The 13,869-nt window shown below is 42.0% G+C and overlaps 1 protein-coding gene across 2 annotated transcripts in view; it reads right to left on the reverse strand.

Moving 5' to 3' along the window:
• IKZF3 (IKAROS family zinc finger 3) overlaps positions 1 to 13,295 on the reverse strand; it is an 83,608-nt gene extending 70,313 nt beyond the window's left edge. For both annotated transcript variants that reach the window (XM_083147220.1, XM_083147219.1), the window contains exon 1: positions 13,189 to 13,295. In XM_083147220.1, the coding sequence (XP_083003346.1) occupies positions 13,189 to 13,195 (7 nt within the window). In that variant the 5' untranslated portion in view covers positions 13,196 to 13,295. The remainder of the gene's footprint in view (positions 1 to 13,188) is intronic.
• Positions 13,296 to 13,869: the final 574 nt, after the last annotated feature.

The raw sequence follows: 13,869 nt of genomic DNA on the forward strand, positions 1-13,869 counted from the left end.
TCCTGACTCCTGTTAGTGCCTCTGCTCACTGTGTCCTGCCAGTCAGTAGTCCCTGCTGGCCTCTGACCTCTTCTCAGCCTCTTCCTGGTATCCGGTCCATTGATTCACCTCCATTCCCAGGGAGCCACTGGACCATCATGGTACCCTCTGGCTCTACCTCCTTATCCAGATTCCATCTCCAATCTTCAATCATCCAATCGTCCAATCGGCTAATCTTCAATCATACAATCATTCAATCGTCCAATCTATCTTCAAACACCATATCCCATGTTTATGCAAAGACTTGTTTCTCAGTTCTTTCCAAGGTTATTGCAAAGACTTATTATTTATGATTTGTGACTGCTTATCAAAGAAGTATTTAGTTCAAGTTCATGTCATTTATATATGAGTTCTTTCATTAAACCTGCTTGTTTTAAACTTACATCTTCTGGTCAATCATCCATTCCTGTGCACCACACGATACCATCTAATCCACCACCTGTGACAGAGCGGTGCTGGGAATTTTAACGGATATTTGGAGGATAACAGCAATGTTGGCACTCAAATAAAAAGGCTAATAAAAGGTTTGCTTGGCAATTTTCATACCTATTTTGACTAATTCCCTTGGCACTCAAAGTGTTAACTAACTCTGCTGCCCCATTTTATACCACTTTTTTTACCCGGTCTGAGCAACACACTTGCCGCAGTATAAATGACTTGAGAGTTGTCTCCAGTTTAGGTTCTGAGGGGTCCTTCAGAGACATAGCTCCCAGAATGGTTGCGTAGTCTTCTTAGACAACCTACAGACAAAAGAGTCTACCGGACGAGAGGTCTCCCATTTCCCTATTAAAGACACCAGGAAAGGGTAATTGGACAAAAAAAAGTCTTGATACCTGGAAACATATGTCTGGTTATTTCCATGCTACGAGCAATTGGTTCCCCAATTGTTGTGAGAAACAAAAATCCAGGGAAACCCATTGTTTCTTACTAAACAATGACGTGTCTAGGGACTCTGGTACAGCTGTATCCTGATTCTTTAAAACTCAACGGATGGTGGGTATGAGAGATTCCATGCATGCAACCTGTGGGAACAGATTGTCAGACTCAGATATCTCTCTTAAATCATTGTCCTCCTCATCATCTTCCCAATACAGAATGTCAGTATTCGAGTATTCTGACTGGAGAAGAGTCCGTAAAGAGGGATGGGCAGAGGGATGAAATCACTGCTGTTGCAGCTGCGGATCCCATTGTCTTTGCCAGGAGGCCATCTTCCGACTAAAGCTTGCCATACACCAAAAGATTTATTGTCCAATCAGAATCTTGTAACTTCTGGGAGCAAATGTCAGTTGACCATTTGCTTCGAAATGCTGGAAAACTGACAAAAACGGTCATTCAGAAATTACCAGATTTTTGTTCCAACCAGCCATATTGGACAATAAATCTTTAGTTGTATAACCAGCTTTAGCTAGACCCGAGACTAAAGGCATCCTCTGAACCAGGGTTGGGGAAAAAAAACACTTATTTTGGTTTAAACCAATTTTTTTACATTAACGTTTTAATTAAAAAACGTAATCCTGTTTGATAGAATAATACTGTGAAACATTGCTACAGTATGTACTACAAACCTTGATCAACCATGTTCAAATAATCTCTAACATTAACAATGTAAAGTGATTAGCCTTTGCTAGGATTTATTTGAAATCTTTAGATAAAACCAATTTTAGACTAAACATAATTAAAACATTCAGTGGTGGCTTTTTCCTTACTAATATTCGCTCTAAATCGCATGCAAATTCCAACTTTGTCTATAAAAAAATCGCATCCTGTTACACTAAATCTCGCCGGTAATCTTTTTTTTTAACAACATTTTGAGATTAAATTTACATAAAAAATGTTAGCGAAGCTGGCTTTTTTTGTGGATTTTTTGCACATCTCTCAGAGATGTCACTCAAAGGGTTAATTGGGGGAAGGGACTCTACCTGACATGGAGGCAAAGTGCAAAAGTGAGAGAAAAAATGTATCTATTTTTATTGTAGACTGGAGCTCAGCCCAGCAGGGTATGGATCATTGGATAGACAGCAACTAGGTTGCATGATGCATGAAGGTCGACATGGGGCTAAGTCGAAAAAGTAAAAAACCCATGTCAACCTTTTGACTGTCGACCTTCCCCATGTCGACATAATGCTTGTTTTGGCCTTCACCACATGTTGACCTACAGTCATCTCGAACTAGTGGTGTAGATCTAATGCTTGTCTACCTAGTGACCGTATCCCGCCCCGAGGTTGGGATAATTTGGTCTACAGCGTGATGGTCGACAGTCATTAGGTCAACACCATTAGGTCGACATGGGAAAAGGTCAACATGGGTCTAGGTTGACATGGGAAAAGGTCCTTCAAGCGCTCCCTCAAAACCCACTTTTTTCGACTAGCCTATCCCTCCTCCTAACCTCTTTTGATCCTCTTATCCTGCCTCCGTTCCCCTCCGTTCCTACTTATCCTATTGTTTTTCGTTCGTCCACCCACCTATTTTTAGTATGTTAACTCTTATGAGTAGGGCCCTCCTTCCTCACGTACTCACCCTACCTCTTTACCTCACCTGTGCTCCTGTCCTGTTCTTCCCTTCCTCTACTTCATCTTTAGTCTCCTTGACAATTTTGACACCTACTTCTGAACTGATGCTGACTTTAGTTCTACCAGCTATACCCCCATTTATACTGTATTTTTCAACACACCCTGTACGTTACCTCGTCATTTTTTTTTTTTTGTTTGCTATGTACGGCGCTGCGGACACTTTGCGGCGCCCTATAAATAAACGTACTACTACTACTACTAGGTCGACATGGGAAAAGGTCAAAAGGTCATTAGTTTGACAGGTCATTAGTTTGACAATGTCTAGGTCGACATGGGGTTTTTCACTGTTGTTTTATCTGAATGTCAACACAGTCGACATGGACACAGTTTAAAGTTCACTGCATTGCTCGCTGTGCGGCGGGAACGGTGCCTCGCTACGCTCGGCACACTATTTTATTCTCCCACCATGCCCTAGTGGATGGTAGGGCATGAAATACTGCCTTTCGGCACATGTCAGCTCAAAAAACTGTGAAAAACCCCATGTCGACCTTTTAATTGTCGACCTAGACACTGTCAAACTAATGACCTTTCGACCTAGAACCATGTTGATCTTTTCCCATGTCGACATTTTCCCATGTCGACCATCGACCATCATGCTGTAGACCAAATGGCCGCATCCCCTGCCCAGCAATGACCGGCTCCCAAGGAACATTTCTAAGACTCGGGCTGATGGAGCAGAGAGCGTAGAAGCTCTACACTTCTAAAAAAAATTAAATGCCATCTCCCACTGATCACCTGTCTATGGGGGTTATTCTAATTCACTCCTTCTGGCAAATTCCTTCTTAGATGGACAAAACCATGTGCACTGCACATTTTACATCTGCCAACCTGCAGTGCACATGGTGTTGTCCATCTAAGAAGGAAATTGCCAGAAGGAGTGATTCAGAATAACCCCCTATACCCCAGTGTAATCTCCCTCCAGTGTCTCCTATTGGATGATAGCATGTACTATAAGTACATATTTCACAGAAATCTTTTGCAGAATGCTAATTATTACTACAGATCGTAGTCCCCAATAGTATCAATAGAGACCACAATCTGACCCTTATGTACTATACTAAACCATGAAAAGTGAAGTTTTTCAGAGTTTGGCCACATACAGTAAGTGTGCACCATCTTCAGATGATGTAAACTCATGTTATCCTCTGAAGGCATAGTAGCATGGAGAGAGATCTTTAAATCCCCATCCTGCAGCCTTCGTACCATGCCAACCTTAATCACAGAAACTGACATTTTGCACATGCACAGGAGTCAGATTCCCACAAGTGTGAAAAACTCCTGAAAAATGGCGGGAAAGTAAGTTGCAGGGACAGCAGTTATATCTACCATTGGCACTGTAGGTTGCACAACATACATACAGTAGGTGGTGTTTTCTCATGTCCCTAAAATACCATTTCACAAAAAAATTAATATCCTCCGCCATACAGAGTGCTAATAAACGGATTTTTAATACATATGCCCATATGAATCATTACATTGCTATTCTTCTGACAGTACAAAGAGATAGGGTTTTGTTTTTTAAACATTTTAGACAAGTTTAGAATTTGCTCACATAACACTCCATACAAAAAGTGACAGGACTAATCTGCCATGAAAACTGCAGGCGCAACGATTGCAGTCCTTATAGTGTAAATAGCCAGAGTTCCTGTTTAATCTGCAGTTCATATTGTTGAGCAGAAAGGAATTTAATCAGCCTTCTTGGGGCTATATTCAAATGTTTACCCCGCTGGCAGCCACTAGAGGGCTCCGAATGGAGACAATACAGTATGCCCGGGGGTGGATAGCTGAAGTCTGCGTAAAGTGACTGGTGTCAGTGCTTAAACTGGAGTTTTGCGGTTTGGCCATAGTCTGGTCGGGTATAGCCACTATGTACAGTGCAGTGTACTGTGCAATCAGTGTGAAAAATAATCAATTCCCGACGCTTTAGGCCAGGTGCGATATGACACTTGAATACGGCCCTTGATGTCTTTATGATTGTGTGCTCACATTTATTTGAATAAGGTGGGTGCAAATTCTCCCCAAAAAAGGTAAAAGTCCTTTGACTAAAATGCTTTGGTTAGCTATAACTAATATGGATGGGAAAAATATAAAATGTACTTGGCATAGATTAAATATGTGAACAATGCTTTGCTACTGAGGTTCAAGCAGTGCATGACAAAGAAGGTATTTAGATACCTGAAATGTATAGTGGCCCTTGCATGTAAAAAATGGACCTGTCAGTTCCAATGACTTATACCCCTTTCACGTCGCACCTAATTATCATGTTCATGACCCGGTAATTGGTGCAATGTGAAGCGGTTACCGGGTCCAGCAACACGGCAATACGACCCGGTAAAAAAGAAGGGTTCTTATCGGTTCGTTGCTGTATTGCATTGCGGTGTGAACAGGTTAATCAGGTCCAGCGACCCGTTTCCCCTTCACACTAATGGAGGAGGCAGTGCTTGGAGCAGCGCCAGCTCCCTTTCCCACCCCGATAACTATGCCGCTCTGCCCCGCTCCCACATGACATCAGCAAACCAGCAATATTGCCAGTTCACTGAAGTGATCTGAACAGCACAAAATGCAGGGTCGCACCTGGACTGAACTGTTTCAAAGTCCCGGTGCGACCCTGCATTTTGCAATGTGAAAGCGGTATTAACGTATTGTCTGCAAATACATAAATGTAACTGTTAATACAGGTTACCCCAACTTACCTTCTTAACAACTTCCATCATTTTGCAGTACAGATTATACAAAGGCAGGCTGTATGCATATTAATTATCCTATTCTGTTCTGAGCACTGCAAGAACTATCCACTGATAGGAGCTATCTAATTATAAAACAGTGCAGAGAAACTAGAAGACAATACCAATCATACATTAATGCTCTATTATTATAAAACCAGTGACAGGTTCCATAATTGCTATAATGCATCCAAGCCATCAGCACAGTCACAGATACCGCAAACAAAATATTTCTGAAATACCTCTTCCTCTTCAAACCTATTACATAGCTAGATTTTTTTATAATTATAATTATTATTATTATTATTATTGATAATAATAATAATAATAATAATATCATCAGTTTAACACAGTGGTTCTCAAACAGTTCTCTTTTAAATCTGTGAGGAGACCTAGAAAAAATGAACTGTTTGAGGTCTGTTTGTACTACAAGAGCAAGTGTTCCACAAACATACCTAATAATAATAATTAAAAATATATATTTTAAATAACCGATGTTGGGGTGTGAGCTACTCAAGACAAAATAAACTGCTTGAAGAGCTACTAAAATAAAAAAATAAAAAATAAATCTACATAATAATCAAAAAATGCCCTTTACACATTATGCCACACACTGTAATGCCCCTGACACGTTATGCCACATACCGCAATGCCCCAGACACAATATGCCACACAGTGCAATGTCCAATATGGCACATACATACCTCCCAACACTGGAGGCAGAGGAGAACGGACATCTGCGTGAAGGCACGCGCCCGAAATTAGGCTGCAGTGGTCGAGCCACCCGGATCGCTACCAGTAGCTCACAAACGACGGGTTGGCGACCGCTGCTCTAGACACGGTTTAATGCATTTTGAGCATTTTTTTCTCCATTGACTCTTCTTGTTATACTTTTTGCATATGAGTAATATAAGTGACATGGGGATTATTTTGGTTCACTCTTTCTGACAAGTTCCTTCTTAAGCCCCGTACACACGGGGGAGATATATTGCTAAGCTATATTTTGCTAGCAATACATTGCTGAGCAATATATTGCCCAGTGTCTCCTTTTCATCAGCGACCAGAGATGGTCGCTGATGAAAACGAACCTCTGCTGGGGGAGCCGTAGAGGTAATCAGCTGGTCGCAGGAGCTTGCGATTATAATGGGGCTGAAAACGGGAGCGCGCACCCGGCGATTTATCGCCGGGGCATACTCCCATCACTGGCAATATGGTCGCCTGCGACCATATTCCAAGCGATTTCAGCCCCTATCGCCCCCGTGTGTACACAGCATTAGATGGACAAAATCATGTGCACTGCAGGTGGGGCAGATGTAACTTATGCACACAGAATTAGATTTGGGTGGGGTTTTACCTCAAAGTGAGATCTACTGTATATTGCAGTGTAAAAATAAAGCAGTCAGTATTTTCCCTGCACAGAAACAAAATAACTCACCCAAATCTAATTCTCTCTGCACATTTTACATGTGCCCCCCCCCCCCCCCCCCCCCCCTGCAGTGCAAATGGTTTTGTCCATCTAAGAAGGAATTTGTCAGAAAGAGTGAACCAAAATAACCCCCATAGTTCTGGAGTTTTACTTCTGTATTTCTAACATTATGGGGGGTATTCAATTACTTCTGTTTTTTTCCCACCTATGCTAATCTGACCCCAACTATTGAATTGCAGCATATTCAACACTATTAACCCTTTCAGGTCCAATGTCTAGTCAGGCTCAACAGCCCTAGTGCTAGTAGCAGATCCAGTGATGAGCCACTTTAAAATAAGAACATTAAAGGTCCATAAACACTGGGCGATTATGCCCAGCATGTATGGACAGAGATTATAGCGTTCATCGCTGTGGGGAAAGCCGCTCAGTGCATGCAGACTGAGCAGCTTTCCCCCTGCTCGGCGCAGGGGGGAGGACAGCTTTGTATAGCGGAGCACTTAGCAAAGCCGTCCTGAAAGCCGCTCATCTGCTGGTATAACCAGCAGATGAACGGCTTTCCCGGCGATGTTGCGGTAGCGCGCAGCAGCGCTCACCGCTCATCGTCGGGCCATACACACTGGACGGCTTTGAGCTGAAAGCCGCTCAAACCTGCTGTTTTGAGCGACTTTCAGCTCAAAGTCGCCCAGTGTGTATGGGCCTTTACAAAGTTCAACATTCAATTTATACCATTTTTAAATAATCATAAAAAAAAAAATACAATTAATTTAAACATTTAAACCAGACTGTTTGAATTGCAAAAAAAAAATAATAATTTTTTTTTAAATTAAAGTTCCTTTTATTTTTTTGAGAAAAAGCATTGGCGGAAAATGCTTAAAAAACGGTAAAAACTGACACAATTTTGCTGAATTGAAGACCCCACTTAGAATGTAATTGTGGAGAGAAGATGATATTAGATTTAATTTTCCAGCATCAGCAAAAGAAAACACATCAGCAGCAGATAGCTATGAACGAGCCCCAACTATTCATGTAAATGACAACCTGTCAATATCATTAAAAGAAACATAATCTTTACCCATAAGAAAACTTTATACATTAATTATTTCTACAGTAAATTGGAATTAACACACATGAGCAGCAGTGATGTCACAAGGGGAAATAAAACAGCATTTTTCCCGTTATGCTAATATTCATAAATGTTACTGAAAAGTCTCCGGAATTTCTACTAAAAATTTTTTTGTTTTGTTATTATTCTCATCATTGATGGAGCGCCAAGACAGTTTAGCACCTGCCTTAGAGAGTACCTAAGCAGAAACACTGCAAACAAACAGGAGAAAAAAAATGGGTACTCTTTACCTAGAACGGCGCCCATCGCGACCATCGCGACCATCGAATGCACTAAAAATCGGGTGCGATGCGATGGCCGCGATGGCCGCGATGGCCGCGATTTCCCATAGGGACCAATGTTAAAAATCAGATTGGACGCGATTTTAGTGTTCAATGCCTCAATGCCCGCGATTTTTACATAGGAAACAATGTTAAATGGGCCACAGAGCCCAAATAGTCACCGTGAAGTCTGAAATGGCCCCCACAATTGTTAACGCCACCCCACGATCAACGTCAACTCGAAGCGTTCTAGGTAAAGAGTACCAAAAAATTTAAACACATATACAATACAGTAGAAAACACAGCAGATCAAGTTCAGCTATTCAATTCCAGACAAATAGCATCAGCTTTAGAACATAAAGGGTTGATACCATTAGTATAAGTAGGGATGAAAAAGCAACGAGGGAAGTGACTGCTTGTGAGAGTTTACAATCTAAAGGGGGCCTTTTTTGTATTTCTTTCCAGGAGCAGGAAAAAAACAAGAACAAGCTTCTTTATAGGGAAACAGCAATAACAAATTACCCTCATTGGGACTCATCTTTGGCCATTGTGCAATATTGCAGGACACCAGGGGCCAAAATGTAATAGGGTGAGTGTTTCAGAAAGTGAGAGATTTTGGGAGAGTTTCCCCATGTTTTTTTTAAAGCAGCAATCAATTACACTGCAAAACCAGGTTGATTATGCCATATAATAGATTGCTGCTTTAAAAAAATTAGAAAACTCTCCCAAAATCTCTCACTTTCTGAAACTCTCACCCTATTACATTTGGCCCCATATGTCTGGTGAGGATTCATTGCTTTCAAGCTATATGGACATTAAAACAAAATTCTTCCTCTGACAGTGAATATTTTGGTAAACATTTCCTGGCTATGCCCTTGTATATAGAGTCAGATATTAACATTTGTCCTTAAACTGACAATCCAGTTATAATAATAGTGACAAGCAAGATTAATATTTAAGTCCTGTATTGTTGTGCGTAACAATTCAATATATTTTACCAAACAATATTTTTTTTATGATTAGCCTCTTCTTTAATAAATATTTTTAAGATTTTAGCAGATGATCCATTATATTTGTTTATTTTCTCTAGTACTACTTATCTTTATTTAGAAACGCTTTGTAGGGAAACACTTATGACTTATAGATGATTAAAATATAACTTTTAATGGATGTATATAAAAATATAGGGGGGTATTCAATTGTTACCACCCATCCCTGCTGGCAGTATTTGTTTCTACTGGTGAGTGCATTTAGCTCTACAGCCAGGGGTGGTGAGATGACATGTACAAATAAAAAAATCACCCATTTGGGTGCTATAACTGAACTTTTTACGTTTCCTCCTTTGGTTGTGTTCAGCCAATATGTGGAGCTAAACCTGACCATAAAAAGCAATAAAAATGATGGGGGTGCTGTGTGGATGAGACAGGTATATATTTGCTGGTTACATGTGTTTTTTATTTCAAGTGGTTTCAAATGAAATCAACACACAGGCATTTCTTTATTTTTTTTAACTAACAAATGCGTTCTATCATTTGAAACCACTAATAAAGAAATGCACAAATCTTCCATTTGAAACATTTTCAAAGCACAAAATATTTTTCTTTAACACAGTAATAGACAAGGATACAGTTATCTAATATTATTTAAAAGTTTTTGGGGTGTTTTGTTTCAGGAAGTGGTCTGTTCACCCATGATTTTTACTTTTACAACAGATTTTAATCAGAAAAATATTATTGCACACAATTTTATATCAATTGAATAGCACAAGCACTGGGAACATGCCTAGCTACAGTAATCGGAAATTGGGTGGGTTAAGTAGAATAATTTCTCACATCCATTTTGACATGACACTTAATATTTATAGGGAAAGTACACTATTTGACCCTTTGAATTTTATAAAGCATATGTAGGTGTAGGTGTAGGTGTAGTTTGTATGTGTATCTGCCAGTGTAAATGGCAGATCGCATTGCAAGTGTTTTTGAATGGAATGCGATCTGCGGGCAGTACAAAAAGTATATGCAGCATATACTTTTTTTACTGTGGGATGCGATGCCCGCTGGAGCACGCATCACATTGCGTCGCACTGCACGTTGCTTATCGCAACATGTATGGGCACCTTGGGGGTTATTCTAGTTCATTCTTTCTGACAAAATCCTTCTTAGATGGACAAAACCATGTGCACTGCGGGTGGGGCAGATGTAACTTGTGCAGAGAGAATTAGATTTGGGTGGGGTTTTTCTTCAAAGTGATATCTATATTGCAGTGTAAAATCATGCAGTCAGTATTTTCCCTGCACAGAAACAAAAAAAACTCACCCAAATCTAATTCTCTCTGCACATGTTACATCTGCCCCCCTGAAGTGCACATGGTTTTGTCCATCTAAGAAGGATTTTGTCAGAAAGAATGAACTAGAATAAACCCCCTTGAGAGATAAAGTATTAACAAACTGTTTGAAAAATTAAAGAAGCTGATTGGTTGGCAGTTTATCTCTCGCAATTGTATCTCTTCTCCAAGCTTTGATGGGGGAAAAAACCTTTAGGATTAAAAAATATGCACATAAAGTTTTACAAAAGCACATTAAACCGTTCCAACATACTTCATTACTTTGTGTGTATTTTGTAATGTATGAGCAGAGACCATGCCAGACCACTACCCTGCCAATGAGAAGTAGAACAGAGATATCAAAGCCCTGTGTACGTGCTATTAACCATTCTGTCCAATACTTCTACCTATGATCTTCCAAACACATAGCCAGATAGCTATAGCATGTATGGAGTCACAACTTTTTAGGTGGCTGGTTTTCAGAAATGAGGATAGTGAATTGTTAGGTAAAATGAAATAGTGTGTATTCGTGTATCTGCATGTTCATGAGGACTTTCAATCTACAAATTGTTAGAATAATCATAGATAATTGTGAAAGTAGTATAGTAGGTTTGAGCGGCTTTCACCTCAAAGCCGCCCAGTGTGTATAACCAGCAGATGAACGGCTTTCCCGGCGATGATGCAGGAGTGCGCAGCAGTGCTCATCGCCGGGAAAGCCATTCATCTGCTGGTTATACCAGCAGATGAGCGGCTTTCAGGACGGCTTTGCATTGCGCTCCGTTATGCAACACCGTCCCTCCCCGATCGGCGCCGGGCGGGGGAATGCTGCTCAGTGTGTATGCACTGAGCGGCTTTCCCCGCAGCGATGAACACTATCATCGCTGTCCATACACGCTGGGCATAGTCACCCAGTGTGTATGGACCTTTAGGGCTGTTTCACACAGTACGGTTCCTGCCGCACGGTGAAATCCCGTACGGTCAGGGAGCCGCGCCGCACTCAGAATTTTATAATGGCAGGGATGGCCACAGCCCAGCAGCCGTCCCTTCCAGTGGGGGGATCCGGCTGCAGCCGTGCGGCCGGGCCGTGGCCGTCCCGTGTGAATGGACACAATAGTGTCCATTCACAACTGCTGAGTGCGGCACGGCTCCCTGGCCGTACGGGATTTCACCGTGCGGCAGGAACCGTACTGTGTGAAACAGCCCTTACAGTCTAAAGTTCAAGTAGAATCCTCATTTACTCATTTACATCATCATTACTTTCTACTGGTACCTTCACTGACTTTACATCAGCTATCTCCATCATTTCCTTAGTAATATAAACATACATTTTGTACATACTGTAACAGCATACAATTATAGAAGGTGAATGCAGGGTACATACCCTACTGTGTACTACAGGTTGAGTATCCCTTATCCAAATATCCCTTATCCATAGTTTCCAGAATGCTATTTTATTTTTATTTTTGGTAACAGCCACTACTGGGGGATATGTAACTGGCACTAAATATGTACTAGAAAACGATTGCTTGGCATTCAAATTTAGTACCTGAGATAGGACACAAACTTTGTTTCATGTTTTGAAACCTTGTTTCATACACAAATAAAATATATTTGTGCGTATTTCATGTGTTTGATATGTATATACAACATAGAAGCAATATACCTCAAAATACCTAATTGAAATAAAAATATTCTAAAATACAGAATAATCCGTTATCCAAAATTCTTCTGGTTCCGAGTATTTTGGGGTGTGGTATGGGACTCCGACAGTTGGGATCCCGACAGTCATTATCCCGACGTCGGGATCCCGACTGCCCGGAGTCAGACAGCATGGCAAGTGCAAAGAAGCCCCTTGCGGGATCGCTGCGCTCGCCACGCTGCGGGCACGGTGGCTCGCTACGCGAGCCACCTATTCTATTCTCCCTCTATGGGGGTCGTGGACCCCCACAAGGGAAAATAGCGGGTGTCCGTCGGGCACCCGGCTGTCGGCATTTTGACAGTTGGGATCCCGACGTCGGGTAAATGACTGTCGGGATCCCGACTGTCGGGAACCCGTTCGGCACCCGTATTTTGGATAAGGGATACTCAACCTGTATTTGAATCTGAGCATGGAGAACGTATGTACCCAGCAGCTCCCATCTCCTAAGGTGTCTGGGCATTAAAATGCTGATATCCGCCAATATTGGTGTTCATGATTGCAAAAGTGTGTGCAGTACTTCTTAGATTATATCAATATGCTAAACTAGACAATTTGTGAGTACAAAGAATAGAATACACATATCTCTAAGAACCCTGTAATTTATAACATAATAATTTACTAAAACGGTGAGTTTGTAATATTGAAACAACGCAATTAAACTGCATTCCAGTGAAATCCTTATCTCGCAAAAGCACTGGACAAACATACAGTATTAGGTGACACTTCTGCAGAACTACAAAGCTATTTCAAACTACTGATGAGTGACAATACAGCGCTGCCACCCAGCAGAGACGGGTGAAGCTGCCACACTGACAACATCTGTAGTAAGGTCACTTGCACTGAATACAATTAGTAACACTTTTCTTACAGTGCAGAAGCAGCTGCGAGCATACACTCGTCCAGCAGCTGCCAACACAGAGGTAAGAGATAAACCTGTCAGAGGAGCAGCGCATGTCCCCCCAGTGCTAGGTGCCAGCGGTATTGTGTGCGGGTGGGGCAGCCCCAGCACCGGCCCCGCATCCTCACCTGTCATCCTGCTCCCTTCTCCGCCCTCCCTCCCGCGCTCCACGTGCTTCTCCCTCCCGCAGCGCAGCCTCCGAGTACCGGCCAGGCGGGAGGCTACAGCTGCAGACAGCGAGAGAGACAGAAGAGAGAAGCCCTTTCCGGGGAGATGCATGACGTCACACGTGGGGGGGGGGGGGGTTTGCGGTCGCTGCTGCATGCATAACCGCGCTCCGTCACTTTCCAAAGTGCTGCTGCTGCCAGTGCAGTGCGGGGGCTGCAGGTGTCGTTACTTCCAGCGGTCCCCAGGTGACTGGGCAGCTGCAGCGGTTCCCCAGAGTTTACTGTAATACTCGTACATGATAGAATTGTCTGCAACAGTCACTGGTGCGTCAGGAAATAATAAAAAGTCTGAAAGAGTCTAGATCTAGATCACATCGCAGCTACTTCATGTGCTACAACAGCATGCGTTTTGTTTTGTACTAGATGCGATTTAGTACAAAAAGTAGGACAATGACTATAGGGCCTCATTTAACAATGAGAGGGATGCCCACAATTATTATTATTATTTTTTTGGGGGGAGGGGGGGTCCGGAAGGCTCCTTGAATGTCACCCCTTCAGGGGCACACCATCTACTTACAGAGATAATCTATCTAGTAGAGGTGCACTACAGAGGGGTTGACACATGCATTCCTTCAACATGAT

The sequence above is a fragment of the Crinia signifera genome, chromosome 6 (genome assembly GCF_055691185.1).
Source record: "Crinia signifera chromosome 6, ASM5569118v1, whole genome shotgun sequence".
Classification (NCBI taxonomy): Eukaryota; Metazoa; Chordata; class Amphibia; order Anura; family Myobatrachidae; genus Crinia; species Crinia signifera.